The 22,451-nt window shown below is 47.8% G+C and overlaps 2 protein-coding genes across 20 annotated transcripts in view; one reads left to right on the top strand and one right to left on the bottom strand.

Annotated features, from left to right (window-relative positions):
• The first annotated feature begins 16 nt into the window (after positions 1 to 16).
• Positions 17 to 1,821, top strand: SRA1 (steroid receptor RNA activator 1). Its single transcript, XM_037396583.1, has 5 exons — positions 17 to 133; positions 353 to 478; positions 907 to 1,103; positions 1,225 to 1,333; positions 1,428 to 1,821. Exons 1-5 carry the CDS (start codon positions 109 to 111, stop codon positions 1,607 to 1,609), a joined length of 639 nt encoding a protein of 212 aa, XP_037252480.1. The 5' UTR covers positions 17 to 108; the 3' UTR covers positions 1,610 to 1,821.
• Positions 1,822 to 2,601: 780 nt separating this feature from the next.
• The window catches only part of LOC119152012 (ankyrin repeat and KH domain-containing protein 1), a 117,101-nt gene continuing 97,251 nt past the window's right edge, over positions 2,602 to 22,451 (bottom strand). For 4 of the 19 annotated variants that reach the window (XM_037396544.1, XM_037396558.1, XM_037396550.1 and 1 more), the window contains 13 exons: positions 21,559 to 21,705; positions 19,959 to 20,069; positions 18,221 to 18,370; positions 16,300 to 17,915; positions 11,079 to 11,273; positions 9,738 to 9,992; positions 8,219 to 8,394; positions 6,918 to 7,082; positions 6,428 to 6,474; positions 4,709 to 4,783; positions 3,832 to 3,951; positions 3,010 to 3,183; positions 2,707 to 2,823 (listed from right to left, as the gene is read on the bottom strand). In XM_037396544.1, coding sequence (XP_037252441.1) covers positions 3,030 to 3,183; positions 3,832 to 3,951; positions 4,709 to 4,783; positions 6,428 to 6,474; positions 6,918 to 7,082; positions 8,219 to 8,394; positions 9,738 to 9,992; positions 11,079 to 11,273; positions 16,300 to 17,915; positions 18,221 to 18,370; positions 19,959 to 20,069; positions 21,559 to 21,705 — 3,211 coding nt within the window. In that variant the 3' untranslated portion in view covers positions 2,707 to 2,823; positions 3,010 to 3,029. Of the gene's footprint in view, positions 2,824 to 3,009; positions 3,184 to 3,831; positions 3,952 to 4,708; positions 4,784 to 5,974; positions 6,475 to 6,917; positions 7,083 to 8,218; positions 8,395 to 9,737; positions 9,993 to 11,078; positions 11,274 to 16,299; positions 17,916 to 18,220; positions 18,371 to 19,958; positions 20,070 to 21,558; positions 21,706 to 22,451 lie in introns of those variants that run through there. The other 15 variants (XM_037396551.1, XM_037396564.1, XM_037396545.1 and 12 more) reach the window with 14 other exon arrangements.

Genomic DNA, 22,451 nt, shown 5'->3' with positions numbered 1-22,451 from the left:
CCGCCCCGGCCTCAGTCTCCCCGGCGGGGCGGTGCCTCGCGTGGCCCCACCCCTTCCCAGCCCCCCACGGCCAGGCGGAAAGGGCGTGGTCGGGCGTGACGTGGCGGAATGGCGGAGCTCTACGTGAAGCCGGGTGAGGGGGCTCGGGTCGCTGTGAGGATGAACTTCCGGTCCGGCGGGGAGGGGGCGCCGGGCCCTGGCGGGGGGACCTGCGGGAGAGCCGTGTCCGTGGCGGTGGGAGCCCCGGGTCTGGGGGAGCGAGCTCCATCCTGGCGCAGGGGGCCGGGATTCCGTGTTCGGGGGCGTCGCCTTAGTCCCCCGCACGGTCTCACTATGCCCTTCGCTGCCGCAGGGAACCAGGAGCGCGGCTGGAACGACCCCCCCCAGTTCTCCTACGGGCTGCAGGCGCAGGTCAGGGGTCCCAGGCGAGCCCCGCTCACCCGCCGGGTCCCCGCGCCGCCCGCGGGAGTTCCCCCAGGTCAGCACCCGCAAAGCTCCCCCCACCCCCGCCCCCCCAGCTTCACGCCTGCCCAGGCAGGGGGCTGCTCCGGGGGAGCCGGGGCCCAGCGCAGCCCCCGAACGACTGGCGCCACAGCGGCGCCCCCTCCCCTCAGGGGGTCCGGGCCCTCCTTCCCGCCTGGGCACGGAGGGGGGGACCTGGCTCCCCCTGCTGCGTGGCGGTGGCTGCGGAGCAGCGGAGCCGGCGGCCCCTGCCCGCGCTGCCGGCCCCAAGGGGGCAGAGGCCGGCGCGGTGGGGCGGCGGGGCCTGCCCCCGTCGCGCTGGGCTGGGCTCGGTTGATGGGGTGACAAGGGTGCCGCTCCGCGCGGCCGGCCGCCGTCCTTGTGCGGGGGCCGGGCTGCCGCGTTCGGGCTGCCGGGGCTCCCCGCTGGTGCCTCTTACTGCAGGTGCCCCTCCGGAGCCGCCCGCCGCCCCCGCTGCGCTGGGGCCGCCCCCGCTGGGGCCCGCCCGGCCGGCCCCGCGGGCAGCCAGCGGGGAGCCGAGCGCGGCCGCGGCAGCGCGCCCGGAGGAGTGCGGTGTGCCCGCCGACGCCGTGCTCGCCCCGCTGCAGGAGGCCCTGGCCGCCTGCCGTCCCGCCCTGCAGGTGAGGCCCCAGCCCCTTCTCCCCCTCGGCAGGGGCGCGGAGTCGGGGGGCCGGGCCGGGCCCCCCACCCTGCAAAGCCGGCAGTGGGCAGTGCCCCCCTTCTGCTCATCTTTGCTTCCAGAAACAAGTGTGCGACGACATCGGGCGCCGGCTGACGGTGCTGGGGGGCGCGTGGGCTCAGGGGAAGCTGTCAGCCCCGGTGAAGAGGAGGATGAGCCTCCTGGTGCAAGGTGAGGGGCAAGGGGGGCTGTATCCAGGCCAGCACCGGGGGCACCCACGGGAGGGCTGACCCCACAGCACTGATGGGTTCTCCCTCACATACAGAGCTCCAGGAACAGCACTGGGACATGGCTGATGAGATCCACCGCTCACTCATGGTGGACCACGTGAACGAGGTGAGCCAGTGGCTGGTGGGTGTCAAGCGCCTGATTGCTGAGATGAGGAGCCTGCCTGCTGCCGCAATGGATGGCAGCACTGAGGTCGGACCTGGCCAGGAGGATCCCTGATGCCCAGGGACTGGGCTGTGAACTGTGAGCAGGGCAACCTATGCCCAGGGCCACCGGCAGGAGAAGGGCCCACACTGCATAAGGGAGCGTGGGCATCTCTGCCTCCCACTCCTCACACAGGAAAATGGGATTTTAATCACTGCAACATTTTGGTGGTGATTCACTACATGGCATTTAATAAATGGCACTAACCTGCCCCTAGCTGCAGCCTGCTCTGGGGTTCTGGCTGGTTCTCTGGCTGGTCCCAGGTTCTCTCCCAAGAGCATCAGGAGACAAGGCTCCTGGGTGAGGCTATCACAGCTTCCAAGCTGGCCCAAGAGGCGCTTGCCCTGGCTTTGTTTCCAGCCCACAGAGGGAAGGAGTGGCCCTGGCAGCACCCCTAGCATCACTGAGGCTCAGTGGCCAGTGCTACGTTTCCCTGCTGCACCAGCTGGCAAAGCCTGACATGGCAGCAGGCACAGGGCCCAGTTTTTCGGCAGCAGGAGATGGCCCCTGAGGAGTTCTAGGCTGGCTGGAGCGGCCAACCTGCTACAAGCCCAGAGCAGCCCAGCACATCCAGGGTTTGTGCTGCAGCTACAGTCCATGCTCCCATCTGGGCTCCTGGCACAGCTCAGACCCAGGTTTGGGACCAAAGAGACCTGGGTGGCCTCAGGGACAGGGAGATCCAGGAAGAAACGTCACCATGCGCTAGTGCTGCCCAACCAGGTCAGGTTGTTAATGTTTACCCTGGATAGCAAGCAGATTGCAGCATGCTGGTCCCTCCTCCGCTCACAGGAAAACATCACCAGCTGGCCCCACCATGGCTGGGGCAGGCTGTGTGTGACCCCAATCCTTGTGTTCACTACTCCCATGCCACAGGGTCTTGGTGCAGGAGGCAGAGATCCTCTCCACCCTAAAATGGCTCCTGGTGCTTCTTGGGTCCTCTTAGCTCCCCTCCCCAGGGCTCTGAGATCCCAGCTAAGCCCCAGCACAGAGATACACCAGGTCAGCACCAGGGTTTCATGGTGTTTATTGATCAAGCATGAGCTCCTAGGCAGTTGCACCAGCCAGTTGTGCTAGAGCCTGAGGTGTCACACATCCATCTCCAATATCAGAGAGGGCTGCAGCCAGCTGGTCACGGTGCCAGCACCTCCATGAGGCCCAGGAACAGGCCCAGCCATGGCCTGGAGATGGGGAGCTGGAAACTCAGATGTCCATCTCAAACTGGTCTTGATCTGCAAGGGTATGGAGGGATACAGGGCCAGGGTTAGGATGGGGCTGCTTTGGGAGGAATGTACAGGCAAAGGGGTCAGGAGCTGGAACTGGGGCTGAGGTGGGATCTCCCCTTGCCCTTACAGCCAGGCAGGAGCCCCATGCAGCACATACAGCACATACGTGGGGTTGTATGCCTGGCTGCTCACCTGGCATGGCTTCTCCACTCTCATTCCGCTCCTTGAGCTCCTCCAGCTTGGCGAGGCTGGACTGGGCCAGGGATGTGACACCGGGGATCTGGGGCAGGCAGCAGGGAGGGGTCCTGGCCACGGGTGAATTCTTGCACTCCAGCAGGAACTTGCGGTCGTAGATGATGCGGGTACCTGCCAAAAGCAGGGGACTGTCAGTCGCTGCCAGCCCCTGGCTGCCCCCATCTCTGAGCACTGCAGCCTGAGCCTGGAGTGAGTAGGGGGTGGGACCCAGCACTCAATCATGGCTCAGTGACACGGCTCTGGAGCTACTGTGGGGCTTCTCACAGAGCAAACTGTGACACCCACCCTGCCCAGCAGCTCTTCCCCCCATCGTTCCTCCCCTTGCCACTCCTGGAGCTCTGCCAAGGCACAGTACAAAGGGTCCAGCCTCAATGCACGTGCCTCATAATAGCTGACACCATAGTCACTCTCTGGAAGGCAGGGCCAGCACTGGGGCACCCGGCACAGCCCAAGCCCAACAGCCAGGCAGCTCCGCAGCACATCCTGCCCAGAGGTGGCTGGCTCGGGTGTGGCTCCTTGCAGCTATCAAACAGCAAAGGCTGGCTGCCCTCCTAATGGCACCATGGGGGGTCTGTACCTGGGGACCCGTTCCCGTCAGCTCAGCCAGCAAGCCACCCTGCTGCGCCCTGCACAAGAATAATGCACTGGTTTCAGTGGGACACCTCCTCCACTGTGCCAGCCTGCTGGGTGTACAACCCCAGGTCACAGTGCCCACCCAGGGCATGTGCTGCCTCCCCCCACCTCCCATGCCCCAGTCACCTGCCAGTGATCTCCGAAGTCATGCCAGGCCACATGCCATGTCTGCGGTGCCCTCCTGCACTGCTTCCCTGCCAGGGTCTGGCGGCAAGGCCAGAGCTCCTGTGCAGGCTGGGCTCTTCCCTGTGCCACAAACATGTTACAGAACCCCCACCTGCCCTGGCTCCACCAGCACTGGGCCTGGCTCTCCAGCCTCAGCTAAGCTTATTGGAGGCACACAATGGAGCCAGCGTCCACAGGGTGGGCACCTTTCAGCTAAGCTGAAACATTCCCAGCACAAGAAGTGGGCACATGCTACCCTGAGGACAGGCAGCAAAGTAAAGGACCTGGGCTGGAATGTGGGGCAAAGAGGGAAGACTTAGGGTACCCCTGGAAGGAGGTGCACCACCCAGTACCTTCCCCCAGGGCTGGTGAACTCAAGGTGGGAGAAGACTTTGTGCTAGCCCCCTGTACCTCCCCCAGCTCCAGTCAGCCATACCTGGGCACGACCTACCTCCAAAGGACCAATGCTGCATCTACCACCCCAGCAGCACTGCTGGCAGACCGCTCCCCAGCAGTACAAGCACCAGGCACTGCCTGTGCTTGCTTCCCTCAGTACCACAGGGCAATGATGGCCCTAACTTCTAGCGGTATCTTCCTTCAAAGCTCTGGGGTTCCCTCTTCCACTCCAGGTCTGGGCTGCCAGGGAAGCCACCACCCCATGGGCCTGCCGGGATCTAGTGCCCAGAGCAGGCACCCATGCCCCAAAGACTAAGCTGCAAAAGGTAGAGCCCAGGAAGGGACCCCAATCAGAAAAGAGCTGCCTAAATAAGGCAGGGATGGGGTAGCTGAGGCCACAATTCCTTTCAAGGGACTACCCCATTCCCATGCTGGGTCCTACCCCTCCATGTGGTGGAGTAGAGTGTGCCACCCAGTGTGGAGCTGCAGCCATCCGGAATGGAGAGATGGTGGCTCCCTGGAATGGGGCAGGAGGAAGTGGTGGTGCCTGTTGCAGCCATGAAGCCCACATGGGTGGAGTGGAGGAGGCCCCTCCCCTGCAACTCACCCCAAGAGCAAACACCTACTGCACTACAATACCATCTGTTTTCAGTACAATTACTGTTAACACAAGTGTTTCTCCTTTAGCATTTGCATTATCAGGGGGGCAGCAGCAGTTTAATGTTTTTTGCATTTTTTTCCTCAAATACTAGATAAAATACCTGAATATATCATGCCAAGCATTTCTGAGGCTTATTTGCCTGCAGTACTCCAATACTGCTTGTGCACTTTGGGTTTTCAGTACTCCTTCCTCATACTTTTCCCAGGGAAACTCTGCTGCTACATGTAGGGATTTGTCTGGAGAAGGTGGAGGAAGGTGGAGAAGTCTCCATCTGATCTGAGGGACCACCAAAAGTGGTCCATTACATTGGACACTACGTGCACTGCAGTTACCTGCTTGAGGAATGGACCAAATACTCAAGTGTAGTTACTGCATCACCACTGAGCAAAAAGCAGAAATAAGCATAGTCCAAGAGCAGAAAGTGGGGAACTTCTGCACCTGGCTACAGAATGGATGTTCACCCTAAGCAGTGTGCAAAAATCTCCTTCTTACTCACAGAAAGGCCTTGAGGATCTCTTACAATATTTGAAGGGTTATGGAAAGCTTAGAATTGAATGTTTTTCTCTAGTGGAAAGTGGTCTTTGCTTTCCTATGATTCTTGCTTCCAGGCAGCTGGTCACAGCAAGTCAGGTGAAGAAACCCTGTGTTTACCTACAAGCTACCTATTTACCTTTGCAAATTAAGAGGCCATCAGTTGTCACATTGTCAACTCAAGCCCTCATTTCCAGCCCCTGAAAACCTAATCTCTCAGGAGACCCACCTGGAAAAAAAGAGTGCTACAAGCAGCAGAACTAATCCAGAAGGATTAAAAATAATGCACAACTACGTTCACACACACAAAAAATAAAAGGCTAACAACTGGCAGGAGGAAGGACTCTGCAAACCTTGTCTCACAGATGACGGCAGATCAAAAACCCTCCCCCAAACCCCGACTGCATCCACGTGCCAGTTATGTGACACTGAAGAGATGCATCACTGGGCACGGCAGCAGCCACCAATGACAGCAAGATACAGCCTGTTCCAAAATTCTCACACACAACCTATAAATACTGTTTGCCTTTTATTGAATATTCAGGTAAATATTTCACATTAATACAGGCTACATAAAGTAGAGCCACTATACGACATTGAATTTACTCAGCTTTTCCTTTTAAGTCTGTAAACAATTATACATGTATTTACCACCCTAAAAGGTTGAAATCATGTAATTAGCTAGTTCTCTGCTGCATACAAGGAACACTCAGTAGTGTTTAGCCAAAAGCACTAGTTATGTCTGATTTTTAAGTTCAAAATGGCTAAACTAACTGGAGAACAAAATCAGCTTGTATAGGTTAATAAATTGTTTTTTATACAATGGGCAATCAAGTTTCCATCGTTACAGCCCACAGAAAATTGCTTAGTTAGGCACATCAAAAAAATCCCCAGAGTTCTCCAAGATCATAAAGATTCCCAAACAAGGTTAAAACAAAACGATAGACCCCCTTAAATCAGTTGACGTACTTGAGATGCATGTTTCCAATGTGAGGTGCCCAGGTGCCAGGCCAAATCTACAGCAAGAAATAAAAAGACAAGTAAATTATGAAAACAAATAAAGGTTCCTTTAACAGCATGTTTAACCACTAGAGGGCTAGCTTAATGCTTCCCCCTAAAATACAACCAGACTGCCCAAAGGCTGGGAGCCCTCTTCAGCTCTGGCCAAGGTTTGACCGAGAACCTGCAAGATGCCAAGTATGGATATAAACCCTCTCACGACAAAGTAGATTACCTGGCTGAGCAGTGCTGAAATGTGAAAGGTTTGGTACAGATAGCACCATGTATGTTTTATATACATACATGCACTGTAGGGGAAAAACTCATGCAAACAATCTCAAATCTAGTATCAAAGAACTGAAAAAACATCTCACCTATCCAAAAATAAAGAAAATAAAACAAAGCACAACACCGTAACAAAACACAGGTAAGCAAAGGTGAAAAGAAGCTGCCACACTACCTGCTGAGCATCAGTACATTCTGTTGAGTTCTGGACAACTTTGATCATGGGATTCCAGGCAGGATCTGGAGTATGGAGCCCATTAAAGAGGGGGCCTCCTGGGCCATCTGCTAGCTGAGGATGCGAAGGTATTAGAGTGCCACCATACATGGAAATCGGTAAGCCCTGAGGGAACAAGAGAAAGCACCGCCAGTGAAGACGTTGGTGGTTTTGAAGGATGACCATAGTACCATGTTTGCCAAGATGACAGAGGCAGTTCACATCTGTACCTAATGTTCACCTACTGGCAAGTATCTCAGCACTGTGAGGAAACTGGGCATCCCTGCACACCTAGGCAGAGTACTGAATATCGGGACTATTCAGAGCTTGAGATTCAAATCAGTTTATCCATTTTTCTGAAATTACCCCTTGCCAGTATGCAGGAGCCTCTGCACAGCACTTTCAGGTGACCCCATAAAGCCAGACACAGAAGCTGTACGAAGTGACCTCAGTGCTCCTCCCTCTCACCTCTGCAGCATGCAATAACCTTGGTGCACACAAGATTGCAGCCAGGGGCTGCACTGCAGCCAAGCCCATATACACAGCTTGAGTCTACAAGGCTCGGAGTTGAAGATTTTCTATAAATTATTAATGGCTGTCTAAAATATTCTTCCAGTTCATAAAGAGCAAGTTACAGAACAGGCTTTTACAATGATGATACTTCTTTCCCATGTTTGAATGACTGCTGCTCTGCAATTTAGAAGATCCCAAGAGCACATAATACAGCTACTTTTAAAATATGCTGTGAGCAGCTCTGCTGTTGTCCTGGACATTCCTCCAGTGGTGGCTGAGCTGACTAAAGCTTGGCTACATCCACCTGCCTCAAGCTACATACAAGGCATAGACTTCCAAGTAGTCCTCTCTCCGGCTGCTTCTTTAAGAAAGGCATGTAGTACTTGTGGGCACAATTTGTACTGAAAGCATTAAGCAAATCTTTAATGAGCCTCCAGAGCTGAGCAAGCCTTATGAAACATTTCCTAGTGACCGAGCCTCTGAGAAAGGAAACAGTGGAAAGCGATGAAGACATTCAGCTATTCGATAGGAGAACATCTGCAATCTACAAATTCTGGTTCTGTTTAAATGTGACACCAGCCTTGGGCACCTTTTCTAGTCAGTACTGGGATGAAAGGACATTCAGGACTAGGTGTGGCAAGCAATGGTAGAAGAGGCACACACATACACTGTAAACAGGCAGAACAGGAGATGTAACAAAGTCAGTCCTCGGTCATTTTATAGACTAAATCCAGCCCTCTGTAACTTACTTTAGAAAAATCCACAAAACTATTTGGCATAGGTTGGTGGAAAATATTAGAGGGAGCCACTATTCCAGAATCATCTCTCTCCATTGGCTGATGCTGAGAAAATGTGCCTGGGTCCGACAGCTGCTGATGCATCGGGTGATTTCCCATGACAGGCTGAGACCAACCTGACAAGCCTTCTGGAAAGAGATCGAAAATGGCCAATTACAATTCATTGAATATACTCCGGAGTAGAATTCAGCTGCTGCTTACACCTACATACACCCAAAGGCTCCCAGAAAACATGCAGCTGCAGAGGTATCTTAGAGCTCTGCTCTAAGCAAAGGCAGACTTTCCACAATCTATGCAAAGCAGGAAGATCCCTGCAGTTTTTAGGCTAGTAACGCATTACAGCCAATGCAAACACACAAGTCGTCTGTAGCTGTAGCATCAAGGTCTCTCCCCACAGAAGCTGCAGCAGGCAACACTATATAAGGCTGGCTATACACACATACACTTCCTTTCCCTCCAGCTCCTGCATCCTCTCATGTAACACAGGATCACAGAAAAAAAGTTACACTTATGACAGGGGCAAAAACAGGGAAAGACGAGAGACTGGTGAGGCCAGGGAAGTTTGGCCAGGCACCTGTCATCTGCATGTACATTCATCTTGATCCTCCAGACAAGTGTGGATATAACAGGAACTATTCATAACTGCAAGTTTCAGGTGTCCACAGCAGAACAGCTAAGATCCAATAAACCTCCAAGCACATGCAAGTTATCTTGAAAAAAAACACAGCAATGCTGAGACACTAAGTTAACCAAAGTATGGAGGACTTCACTGAAAAGCCTAACAAATACAGGACTATTAAACATTTGTCTTTAAAGTTGCCAATGGAAACACTTTAGGCCTCAAATGCTGCGGCTCCTCCTTTCCACAAAAAACCTCAAACTACCAGGAAACTGAACATAAAACTTCAGCCGTTTCAAAGTCATTCTTTTAAAACCCGGGCTGCTTGGAACAGAAGTTACCCCATACTGTTCAAGAGTCACGAGGACATCAATGCAAAAATCAGCATCCACAACGATGTCTTCTGGATGCGTTAGTTGCACCACAACTAACATTTTTAAACATTAATGGAAAGCAAGCTAAAAACTTGGACAGAGGCAAGTGTCCTTTTAGACCAAGGGTCAGACTTCAAAATGGATGCCCTTAACAGATAAAATGTATTTGCTTTTTAAATTCTGGATCAATAGATTTAATGTGAAACTTCTGAACTGTTCTCAGGGTTTAAAAATATACACTGACAGATAATCTAGGTTGGGTGAGAACCACCTACATTAGGAGAAAAAAACACAGCACTTTCGTTGATGTACACTCTCCCACCACTGACATCAGTTTTCCCTTCAGGACATACTACGTGAAAGTTGATTACAGACCATGGAACTTTATTCCTCCTCCCCAACTTTCTTGTCAAATGTAGTACTTCCAAAAGGCCCTAGAAGTTTCTTTAGGCTACCCCAGGCTGTACAACAGGCTTACCAGATACACTGTTCACTCCAAAGGACCAAATACCACTATGACCGACAGGAGCTGTGAAGTTGGTTCCTAAGGGCGTAGGAGTGACAGATCCTCCCTGTCGAATTCTAGCAAGCCTTTCTGTCCCAATGGGAGGGGGTACCTTTCGATCTTGATTGGCATTACCCATTTTCGGCTGGCCCAAATTAGAAGGTGCAGAAGCAGCTGAAAGGGGTGAAGATGATCCTGAGGAAACTGATGGAATAGGAGATTCACCTGCTGAAAAGAATATTTCTCTTGCTTAATTACACACAAAGCACACAAGCTAGCAAGCATAAATGCTACCACTCTATCCCCTCAATATCTCAAAGCAAATAATAAAAAGGTTTTAAAGGCTTTTTTGGCAAGCATTCAAGTCTTTCAAGGAAATTCTATTTATACTTTAACTCTAAAAATCAACCTTAACATTAATACTTTCAGCCATTACAATCATGTGATATGATCATGACATAGCAGTATATCTAAAATAATTACAAGAAAGAATAAGAAACATGGAAGAGTTTCAGGAAGAGGTGAAAAAATCAGCCAAAATACCATAAATATCTAAACAGTCTAGTTTTGGTATCCACCACTTCTAGCAGAAGAGGAATTGGACAGCTTCCCAAAGCCATGTATAACATGAGAGCTTAAGTCCCACTAACTTCAGAAGTGTCACTAACTCTTCTTGGGAAATCCAACTTCCTTTGAAGCACTCCTTTAAACATTTTGGTTCTTAAGCTCAGAGTGGCAATGAAGTTGCATGCACTGACATGAAAAGCCTCTTCACTTAAGATTCTGAATCAAAGACCCGTATTTTCTGTAAAGCTACTTCTATGTTCTTCCCATTAGGGGGAAAACCCAGTGTTACCTTGGATGACGCTTAAAGGTTTTAGAAAATTTTAAGTAACTTGAAACAATTCCAGAATCCCAATTAAAAAAAAAAATAGGAAAAAAAGGCAATTGTAACTTCAAACCATGGGAAACATGACATTTTCACCTAATATTACACTCACACTATTTAGCAGGGAATCTTTAGGTTGGTGTAATCACCTCCACTCCCCCACAGCTTCATGGCCTCACCTCTCAAAGCCTACAATGACTGATTTTTTTTTTTTTTGTCCAAATATGCCTTTATTAATGCTAGCAGAACTAGTGGCATTTTACATGGGAAAAAAATGCAAAATAGTACAGCTTGGGATTTGCACACCATTATCACAGCTGCTGGAACAATTGGAAAGCATTTTGTGCATGACTAGGTGATCTCCCCTCAAGTTACAAATCTACTAAAAGACAATAGCTATGAATTTATAGTTAACTAAGACAGACCCATGAAGTTCCTACATGAATTTGTTGCGCTTGTCCAAGGATGTGGTGAAAAATGCTGTCTGTTAAAGCTGGGAGTCCCAACAGGCGCTGGCCCTTGAAGGTAAACCCGTGCTCCTTGTATGTTTGCTGAAAAGCCTGTCAAAGGACCTGAAGAAGAAGTTGTAGAGCTGTTGGATGGATCTAGAGAGGGTAAGCCTGAAATAAACATAAATTTGATTAAATATCTGTCTTTGGGAACCTGCTTCAAAGCACCAGAGAAAGCTAGTGCTCCAAATATAATTAAAGCATCTCATCACCTTCAGGGGTATCTGCACATGGTAAGTTCACTTTACAGTGCATGATTCTCCTTTAGAAACCGACAGAAGGCATTTCTGTATGCTTTCTGGTTTGGCCTGAAGTTTTGACAAAAATAGCCATCCCTTTGGTCACTGAAAGGAAATTATCGCAGCATGGAGGGCAAAGGAGGAAAGCTGGGTGTGGCAAGGATCTTAGCTTACAAAAAAGCCACGCAAGTCAAACAGGGATACAGGGCTCTGTGAGAGTCCCAGGAGAATCCAGCACCAGGGAAACAGTTCGTTGCAGTGTATTTTTTGCCATCCTATAGGTACGTTCACATATAGATCAGTCAGAGAATGCTGTGTCCAGAGAAACAGGGCTGACAATGCACAGCACAACAGGTGGGAGGGCTGCCTTCTACAGGGATGAGTGAGAGGAAGGGAGAGATGGAGAGAAAGTTCAAAGTCTCACAAAAATTATTAGCAAGGGGTAATTACAGGTTTTAAATAAGCCAAAGCTTTTAAGTACTTCTCCAAATATTGTAAAAGCTCTTATCACACATCGTTACCTGAAAGCAGAAACAGGCATGGCTATATGTTTACCTGAGGTTTGGGTTTAGTTTCAAGGGCCTATTAAGCAAGAGTAGTTTCAAAGCCACTTAAACGTTTCAAAATGACCACAACCAGGACCAGCCAATATTGCTACACAGCAAGACTGAAGGTTGTACCTACTTATACCACAGCAGGCTGCAAACAGCAGTGGTGACAGGCAATAGCTTATGTCATAAGGCTAGAGGTGCACCTTTCATCTCCTGGATGCATTCCTGAAAACCATGTCTTTTTCCTTCAATATTAATCAACCAAACCAACCTGGTTTACACTTCCAGAAATGCCAGATCCAACCTGCTCACACTGACAGAAGCGAGTCACTGGATTTGACGTAGGTATTTTTCTCACTAGCCGTACTCCAAAGGTCAGAAAAAGAGAGTCTCCATTACAGACAAGGAGAAGTAAATTACCACCACCACCAGAACATGGGGTGCTCAGATGAGCAAATCTCAGTATGGGAGGACAATCTTTCAGGGTTTGTAATAGCACAAAGTACAAGATGGCTACAAGGAGGATGCTAATGCCGGTGCATTCTGACTGTAAACACAATTTGACAGATGTGTGTTTGTCTAGAGCTGCAGACTGGCCTCCAGAACAGAGCCTAGCTGTAAGCAGAGTGCAGCACCTCCAGCTGGGTGCTCTCCCTGTGCATCTGCTGTGGAGCTACAAACGGGACACCGCTGCTAACCCTTCATCCACTAAAGTCAACTCAGAGGCAGTCAAAAGGTCCCTACAGTGACTGATTACACCACACATGAGAAACGTTTCCAGCTGGTTGACAGATCACCAAAGATCCCGAGTCTCTGCCCCATACAGAAGGGGTAACAGAGCTACTGCTGCCCATGGGGACTGCTGGTTTCCTAAACAGAGAACAAGGCAGAGATTATGACAAAAATAATTCTTCTGCAGAAGAGAGATGCCCAGCTGTATCTTTTGAAGACTTGGTAGGATGGATGTACAGATTTCAAAGTGCAATGACTGTACAGCCAAGACCATTCCGGTACTGCTGTGTGTTTTCTACAGGTTGAAGGAAGTACGACAGCCAGAGATGCACAAATTCAACAGGGCAGTCAGTTTTCTGGCTGTAAAGAACACTTTTTATCATCATTATCTTGCCTTTCATAAAACTGGATGAAAAATCCCTTTGCTCAATATTGAAAATAGCTTCTATGAACAATTTCAGCAATCAGCTTCTTATTTATGTACTTACCAACAAAATCAGGTTTTGTAATACTAAAAGCTTTTGCCATACCATACTCCACAGTTGCTTGGGCCATGAATTCTAACTCTTCATCATGTTCTGAAAGTGTAACTGAACTTTTGAGGCTGGTGTATCAATTTCACGTAGTCTGCTTCAAAATTCAGTCTATCAAAGCCCCCCGGGCACTTCAGCAGAAACTGGTTACTCTAAGGGGGCTACCTCCACCTTTAGAGAAACAGCTCCAACACTTGGGTTACTCCATGTAAAACAGGGAGCCCGGCCATTTCATGCAACTTCATATTCATGTGCTGCTTCCTATGCTGGCATATTTCAAGTCTGTGATACTTTTTAATGCCACATGAGCAAGGTCTCAAACTCCTCCTTACAATGCAGAGAAAAGAGGTAACAAATTAACTTCTTTTGGTCGTCTCCACAGCCTCCTCAAATGGTTGGGCCAAATCTGCCCTCAATCTGCAAGCTGCTAGGACAAGACATCTAAAGACATAAGTGAGACAAAAGGCCATGTCCAGAACAGATCCACAGCTGGTGAGAAGATAAACACATGCCTCAAAGGAACTGCTGAATCAGAGAAAACTCAAGCTGCAACAGAGCTTACCCATGAACAGGAAAGGCAGAGTACCCAAACTCCACGCTGAGGTGACAACTTATTAAAAAAAAGGTGGTTTAATGCTCGATCAAATTATATAAAATCTCCCATCAAATCAGCTTAGAAGTGATCACCAAGAGATGCCGATTTGTGGGAAAATTTGCCACAGCCCAACTCTGCAAGACAGGCAAACCTCTGCTCTGTTAGGTGTAGTCATAGCTGAGATTAAAGGCTCAGCGTCCACCTGCTTTGATGGCCATTACTACTTGCACTCATCACACAGAAGTGTACCACATTGCTAGGTAAGGCCCAGACCGCTCTTTGTCCATCACAGTGCTGTTGGCCAAAGCATAAACCAGCAGTGACTGGCCTTTTCCTGCCTTCTCAAAGTGTCGTGAAGCCTGCCAATGAACCCTATGGAAACAGCTACGGCAGTCCCCAGTTCAGCCCACCTCAGAGCCTGAGCTGGGTGGAAAAGTCCGCTCCCCTGGGAAGAGTCACTGAATGAGATGGGTGGACAGACCACAGGACAGCACCTTCACTCCCAGTGAAGGCATCAGAAACTTCCTCAGCCTACCGTCCCCCACTCCTTTCCTCACTAGCACACCTTCAAAACATTCCCTTCTCCCCAGGCTCCCCTCATCACCCACTGCTCTAGTGTGACAGAATTTACGATTCGGAAATGAAAGTGATCAAAAACAGTATTAAGTAGAATGACATTAAATGAATCAACTAAGGTCCTGACTAACCAGACACCTCCTGCCAGGCAAAATTTTAGTGGCACATGCACCTATCCACAGCTTTTCTTCGCTTTGCAATACCCTAACCCAATCCCAGCTCAGAAAAACCCCCACAAACCACCAGTGTTCTATCCAAGTATTTCTGTGCTTCAGTCGAGCAGAACTTCACACTTGTCTCCCCTAAAGTCAAATACATGAGCTTTCCTTGGGTATCTACCTAACCTTCCTAATTCAGGGAAGAAACAGATTTAGACAGTTACTTAAGGATATATAAAGGACCAAGAAATTCTTCCCAATGACAAACAGATGACCTTAGCATAAAGGAACAGCAAATTTTTTTGCTGCTATGAGAAGTCCCAGTCAGCCATCTTTGCAAAGGCAGGATGTGATCATCACAAAACTCAGAAGATAGCATTTGCCACAAGCCTCCTTCCCCAAGGATTATTCCAGCAACTACCAACTCCCAGGTTAGAGCACTGCAGAAAAAAAGCTGAGTCAACATAAAGTGTTTCTGGAGTCTCCTGAGAAGGGTCTGGCAATTCTTTTATTAGCAGCCTGATGAACAAGGTCATTACTTTACCTTACACAGCCTTAATTACATCTGGTTCTGCTTACTGCACTGGGACTGGACATGGCCCCAGAGCTCGAGGTATTCACTCACTTTGCAGAGCTATACAGCCCAAGTTAAAGTATTAAGAAAAGTAGAGTCATAGTAAATATCCCAGTTTTGTGGTTAAAGCTAGTTAGAGACAAGTGTTCTGGTTTTCAGAAGTCCTGCACATTTGTAACTCAACAGAGAGGAACAGGAACACCAAAAAATCTTTTCTCACCACATCTTCCAAATGCCCCCTCTCCTTTAGTCTGAAAGTCAAACTATACTTGACTCATGTCAATCCAGCATTCAGGTCCTGAAGCGTTAGCTCCAATATCTAAAACCACGCACTGTGGGAGTGAAGACAATTTCAGAGCAAGGCTCTCTAGCTACCCTGAGCTTCAAGGCACCACAAAGCCATTATGGCAAGAACGAAGGGGAGAACAGGGTGGCACAGACTAGATCTCTTGAGGGCCCCTTCCAGTCAAATGGGTTCAGCATGCCTGCAGCATAGTTTTAACACTAAGATGATAATAATCCTTTAGGCACAGCACAGCAAGGGCAGAGAACTCACTGTGAGTGTTCCTAACCCATTTCAAATAAATGCAGACAAGCTTTAACTGCTATACTTAACAGCAGGACAGTAACTTCCTAACAAAACACATTAGTGTATTATTATTATTATGCTGTAGCACACCAAATCACAACATAAGCTTCTTAAAATCCCAGAGCCGTATCGAGAGACAAAAGGTACAGAGAGTTTACCCTCGTTGAGTCAAGCTGGAGTCTCAGATAATATACTGAACAACTGCACGCAGTCACTCTCCTGCAGCTGGAGCCTGTCAAGAGTCCTGGCCCCAGTGTTTCAGGTTTGGTATCACCCAACCCTATATTTCATTTCAACTTAAAAGTTACAATTCTGAACTCTACAAACAGGTGGAAGTATTCCTGTGCCTTACAGAGGGTAAGCAATGCAATGTCTGCAATGTTCCCAACACCTAACATCCTACAAGAGCTGAAGAAAAGAGGGGAAAAAATAATCAGTGTTTTAAAGAGCACTTGGAAAATATAGGCCATCCTCATTATATTAGTATTCTCTAGCTGTCATTTGTAAAGTACTTCTCGATCAGTTTGAGATTCTGAAAGTCTAATGGTTGGAGAAAGTGTTCTGTCCAGTGCATGATCTTAATGACTTACCTACAGGACTAGTTGAAACCTGTTGAGAAGGTGGCCTGAAACCAGGAGCCTTGGAGTTGTCAGGATGCGCGTTTTCCACATGTCCTAGCACAGCGTTATTCAGAAAGGTAGACTGAACAGTGAAAGATGGGTCGGCTGCTGCTCGGGTAGAGAGTGGACAGTCTCCCCATCCTTGGTTAGCTGGCACCTGGTTGCTATCAAAAAGACTACTAAAGTGATTGAAAAGCGTTGCTGGCCCAAAGGTAGGAGGCAATGATTTGTTTGCTGGGTTAATGTGCATCTGAGAACCGTTCATAACGTTCATGGCTGACGAAAGCTGCACTGCAGCAGGTGGACCTTGAGAAGGTGCCAAAGGAACTTGATTCGTAACAAAAATAGACTGAGGATCTTGATGGAGGTTTGCATTTGGTACCACTGAATAGAAAGAACCTCTGGACTGCATCCTGTGAGTAACTCGAGGTGCTGGTACAGCTACTTGAGGTAAGTTACTGTTGTCCTGATTATCTGCAACAACTGACCTGGGTGACGCTAAGCTTAAAGGAGCAGTTTCTGAGCTGGATGAAAAAGGCATCGACATGGAGGGATTGATATCTGACATGCTGGTCGGCAGTATTTCATCTTGGACATTATTTAGCGGTGCAGGGCTACTCGATGGGTGAGTTTCAGTGACTCCTGAGTTGCTGCTAGCTGACATACTGCAACTACTTGCAACGGAAGATGGTGCACACTCATTTGCAGCGAGCTGGTCTGGTGCTGGCACCTTCTCTTTGGGTGCTGAGACAGCAGAGAAAGACTCTGCTTTAAGTGCGGAATGCTGTGTTTGTGGAGCATTAGATGGCTGAAATGCTGTGGGCACTTGCCCGTTGTTTGCGGGGGCAGAGGAAACTGAAGGCAGAGTGCTACAGGCGCTTGTCACAGTTGAAATTGCTGTTGCTGCAGCACTTGTCTTGGGAACGCAAGCAAACAACTGCTTTCTGACCGAAGAGGGAGTCCGATTACTGGTAACACACAGCGGTTGAGTGGAAGCAGCTACAGAAGAGACAGTAATGGGACAACTATTAGTAGCTAATCCAGGAGACTCTGTCTGTAAAATATTTCCATTCTGACTACCTACACGACTCGAACTACTATGCTTTGGAGAGCTGTTTGTGCTGCCAGGATTAACTGGTCTCACTGGGAATGGTCCCCAAGTGTTCGGTGAAGGTGAAAAAGTTCCTCCAAATTGGGCCATAGGTAAGCGAGGGTGCCGGATCTGTTGCATAGTTTGAGCAGCCAGCAAGGCAAAGTGAGGGTGAGAATAAGCTAGAGGAAGAGACACCGGAAAAGATGAGCGCACATTTGCTGGGACATTCTTGTTTAATTTGTTAGTAGGCTGGAAAGTAGACAGTGTTGATGACTGCGATGTGACTAGGGGTGGTGCTCCAAGAGGAAAGGAGTTCTTGTTTGAAGCAGTTGCAGTGCTGACTCCAGATGAAAAGTTTGCATGGATTGATTTGGTACTTGAAGCAGGTGTTCTTATATGAGTTTTAGGAATCAAGTCTTCTAGTTCCTTGGCAGGATCTTGAATAAGGGCATTGATGAGTTGCACTGCGTATCGCGTTGACTCTGTACCGCCCCTAGATTAAATACAAAAATATTTATCTTTTGCAAAAGGAAACCCCACTTCACGCAACATTCCATAGCCACAATTTTGTACTGGTATGCAAGTCTATTGTATGTTTACTCCAGTGATTTACTTCTTGACTTTGGCATATCTTAAGGATTATCTTTAAAGAAGCAGACCTTCAGCATTTCTTGGCAGCAGTAACGTACCTTCTATTCCTAGTAGGATAGAACCAAGCAGCTGTCTGTCTTAAAAAGCAAACTCCTCAATAAATGACATTGTGGACTAACTCAAGACTTTAATTTCTAGATACTGTACCTTATAGTGATCATTCTCTCTCCATTCTTATCTTTTTGCTTATCAACATCAATATGGGCACCAGTCACATCTTGAATTGCTGTGATGTTGCACCCACCTCTTCCCATTATTCTAGATACGACAGAAGCTGGGACAGATAATTTCTTTGACCTATATCACAAAGATCACAAATTTGTGAAACGTATTCAAGACTTCAAAGGCATGCAAAAATACCTTGCTGGCTAACAGGTGGCTGATGCAATATTCTTAAGTTTCAGGGCAGCAAGTGGTTTTCTGCTGATATTTTCTTCACCCTTTGGAGCCTCTCTAGAACTCCCCCCCACTGAAATTACTCATCATGCTCAATACCTGACAAGGATTTTCCAGAAGCGTTTTATTCCACCACTGTTGTGGCACAGACATATGTGCCTCACACTGCTTCAGAAACACTTTTGGATTTTACCTTATCTTGTGTACCTTCAAAGTGAGACAAATTCTTAGCTTATCAACCTAAATTTACATAAATAGCACCGCTTCAAACTTAAAAGCCCATGGCGTAGCTACTTTGACTGTTTATAGCAAGGGTTTACATAAGAAGAAGGTGGTTTCCCAACATCTTCCCAGTGATCAGCTCTGTAATACCACTTGCATTCACAAGCCTTTTAGTATCCATCTCTCAGAACTCAAGATCTGAAAGTTTATTGGTGATGCTACACAATGGTAGATGGCAGGTGGTTAAACTGTGCAGCTCTGATTTAAGGAGCTGCTGGAAGCCACTGTGAAGGCAGCACAGATTTTCAGAAGCAAGCTCACTGTCAGGCCACAACACTGCAACCCATGTGTTCAGCAAAATAAGTCAATTAAGGATTTTTCTAATTCACATGGTATTGGTGGGTCAGTGCAGGCATACAGTACTGGGAAGTCTTTGAACACGAGCTATGCTTGCAACCAGACCCCAGCCAAGGTCTCTCTGGGCTACTACTGTCCCCAGACTTTAAAGGCCGGACCTCTCAAGCCCATATACCACTTTCGAGCTCGTCAGTGATGTGCATTAGTTCAACACTGAACAATTAGTGGGGATTCAAAGGTGTTTCAGAAACCACTGTGATCACAGTGCAGGTGCCTCCAAACTTTGTACAGATCACTACCCCACCACCCCCTCCCAAAAGACTGCCACCTTCACCTTCCAGTCTTGGAAACGTGGAAGTAACTTGATCATCAGGAAATTATTTCTCACTTAATAGGACTTAAAGGAACCTCATTTTACTTCAAACACATCTAAATACATGGAAATGTTCTAAAGCATCACGTCATCTTGTCAAGGTGTTTTTTCTTTCCCCCACTACTGCAGAAGAGCATTCTACAACCCTCCCCATTCCCAAAAATCAGGTCCTCAGAGCATGCACTCAGGTCTCTTTCAAGGCTGTTTCAATGCTTTGGGCTTTCTTCCCCCACTCCCACCTCCAAGGCTCCTCTCTCAAGCTAGACATCCCAGTCACTCCCTCCCCAAACCAGAGCTTCCATCATCACCTAACTTTCAAGGTATGCCCACATTACTCACAGAGCTCCTAACTGTACCTTGGTCTGCTTCCACCTCAGCCCACTAGAAGCTCCATGCCACCACCCATGGAGACATTCCTCCTACAGGAGAGGTCACCCCAGTGCCCAGGCTCCCATCCACCACCATCACCCACTGCTGTTTCCCTCCCTACCCATCAAGCTCGATGGTTTTTACCTTGAGAAGTGCTCAAAACAGTACCTTTTTGCTCCCGAACAGCAGCGCCCTCCTCTCTGCAGCTGAAATTGCTCAATTGGTGTTGGCTGCAGAGTGTTGCTAGGGGGAGGGTCTTTCAAAACTCTGCCTACTTGCCTGTCAAGGGCAGAAGGGATGTTTTCATTGGTTACTACCTTGATAGACATCCCTTCCAGCCAGGGGGTTACTCAGGGGAGAGGGAAGGAGAACTGTTGTTGAGACCAAGAGAGACTTTTAAAAGAGGAAGACATGCAGCTCCCGGGCATTTTGCATATGCATCTAAAGTCACCAAAAAGCTCTCTGGTAGGATAAATGATTCAATCAGTCAGGGCACAGCAAACACCAGTGCTGCACTGGACTGCATGCTTTGTGGTCACGTTCTTTATAATGTAAGGCCTGACTCCTCAGGGATGAGGAAAGGTTGGAGTTTGGATGACATCTCTAGAACCCTACCACCTCCAGCAGAAGAGCAGACAATACCCAACCAAGCAGCTGAGTTGAGCCTATGAGACTCAAGAGACCCAGGAGGAGAGACGGAGCAGCTCCAGGGCCAATGGTGGGGTCTGTGTGCAGCCCTGGAAAATTCTGCTGCCTGTTTAATGGTTTCATGCCTGCATGACTCACCAAGTGGTGGGCAGCCTGCAATCATACATTCAGCAAGGCTATGTCACAGAGGAGAACCCCATTTGTGAATACAATAAAAGGCAGAGACCAAACCAACTCTAAATTACATTTTCAGATTAAATTGCCTTTTTAACCTTTATTAAGAACAGTCTGTGGCTTCCACTAATCAATGCGTTAAATTCTTTGTACAATTATGCTCTGTGCACATAGCCTAAAAATCTCTAAAACAAGCATATTTGGTCACTACCATTGCAGAACACAAACACAGGAGGGCATTATAAGTGCACCTGAAGCCTCTGACACTTCTATGTTTATGCTGTATTCCTTTTTGATAGAGGGAACAAAAAAGGAAAGCCAGGTGATCACTTCTAGTTACAAGTAGTAGACATCATAAAGGTTACAGCGGAAGTACTGGTGTGTTAAGAGCCATATAATAAAACCCAGTACATTTTCAAAGGGAAAGCCTGCTTCACTGAAAACCTTTAAATCTAATGGAATCTCTAGCACTCAGTTTAAGGCGACAACATTTTCCATGGAATCAGCAAACAAGATCATCACCCAAAGCACTATGAGTTTTAGCCTTGAAGATCATCCATCTCTCCTCTGCTAACATCCATCCCGCCTTTAGTTCACATGCAAGCAATCATTGGATGCTGGGGCTTTTCACTGCCATCTGCTCCCTCCCCCTTTTATCTTATCCCCACAGCCTTTACTCCACTGAAGTCACAGGTAAAATTTGACAACACAAAGGTTAAGTCAAATAACATGTTCATGCCATATTGATCTTAAGTTAGCGAGGAGATGCTAAAATTAGGATGCAATTTTTTTTCACAGCACTATAAGAGTAAGGAAGGGGGATAGATTTTTTTATAAATTAATCATACAACTAAGTAATTAAGCTTGTTGGACATTCTAATCCTTGAGAATAATTTACAAGCTGAAGAGCTCACAGAGTTTTTAAACACAGAATCGAAGTCTTTACCTTCTAACCACTTCTTTCCAGCCTTCTTCTCTCTTCTGGCCTCTTTTTGGACTAGTCAGATTCAGCTTTACATTTGGAGAGGTCAGAGGCAGGGAAACGGGCTTATAAGTAGTTGACAAAGAATTTGAATGACCTTCACTGTCAAGTCTGGGAACAGAAATGTGCCGATTATAATTTACAGAAGAAAACGACAGCATTACAGTGTACATTTCTGCAGCTTAAAACTACTAGCATGAACTGTTTTCATTCTTATTTTCCACCTGGAGCAACTGTTGGGTGACTTCACAGGTAATTTTTTTACCTTCTAATCCACAGCCTATATCCTTCCTCCAAGAAGTGGAGTGCTAAACTGAGTGAAGTAATACCAGAAGCACTAAGGACATCAGAAAAAAATAGTTTATAACAGGTGGCACACAGCCACTTAGGCACATCTTGATAATGTGTCTATACTATGTCCTCCTTTTCAAATAGCTTTTTAATAAATGGTACTTTTAGCAACAATGTCTTTTTATTACTAAGTACTTGAAAATGTCTTTTTCAGGTCTTATTGTTACAGATTTCCTGGAAACTGCTTCTACACCTCACTCCCCATTTTATGCATGGTTAACTGAGGCACAGGTATTTGAACACATTTATGTATTTAAGTCCCAGTGACATAAATTTGGAAGCAGGTGCCCAAATATCATTACCGGTACTAATACAGCTGCAGCAGTTCTAGTGGTACAAACATCACAAAGTTTGGGTGAGAGAGAAAAAAAATTAAAGAGAACAGGCAATCTCTTGTTAGGCTAACTGACCTATGTGGAGGTGAAAAAAAGCAGCACTGGGAGCCCACAAGTTTATCAGCAGCACTGAAACATACTCAGCAACATTCAAAAGTTATTGAAAAACTA

The sequence above is a fragment of the Falco rusticolus genome, chromosome 8 (genome assembly GCF_015220075.1).
Source record: "Falco rusticolus isolate bFalRus1 chromosome 8, bFalRus1.pri, whole genome shotgun sequence".
Lineage (NCBI taxonomy): Eukaryota > Metazoa > Chordata > Aves > Falconiformes > Falconidae > Falco > Falco rusticolus.
This window is presented reverse-complemented; position numbering and strand designations above follow the sequence as displayed.

Bases quoted from the DNA above. Each gene is read 5' to 3' on its own strand.
- SRA1 (XM_037396583.1), top strand. From the start codon at position 109: ATGGCGGAGCTCTACGTGAAGCCGG. The intron at 479-906 runs GTCAGCACCCGC...CTCTTACTGCAG, and splicing joins GCCCGCGGGAGTTCCCCCAG to GTGCCCCTCCGGAGCCGCCC. The intron at 1,104-1,224 runs GTGAGGCCCCAG...CTTTGCTTCCAG, and splicing joins CCTGCCGTCCCGCCCTGCAG to AAACAAGTGTGCGACGACAT.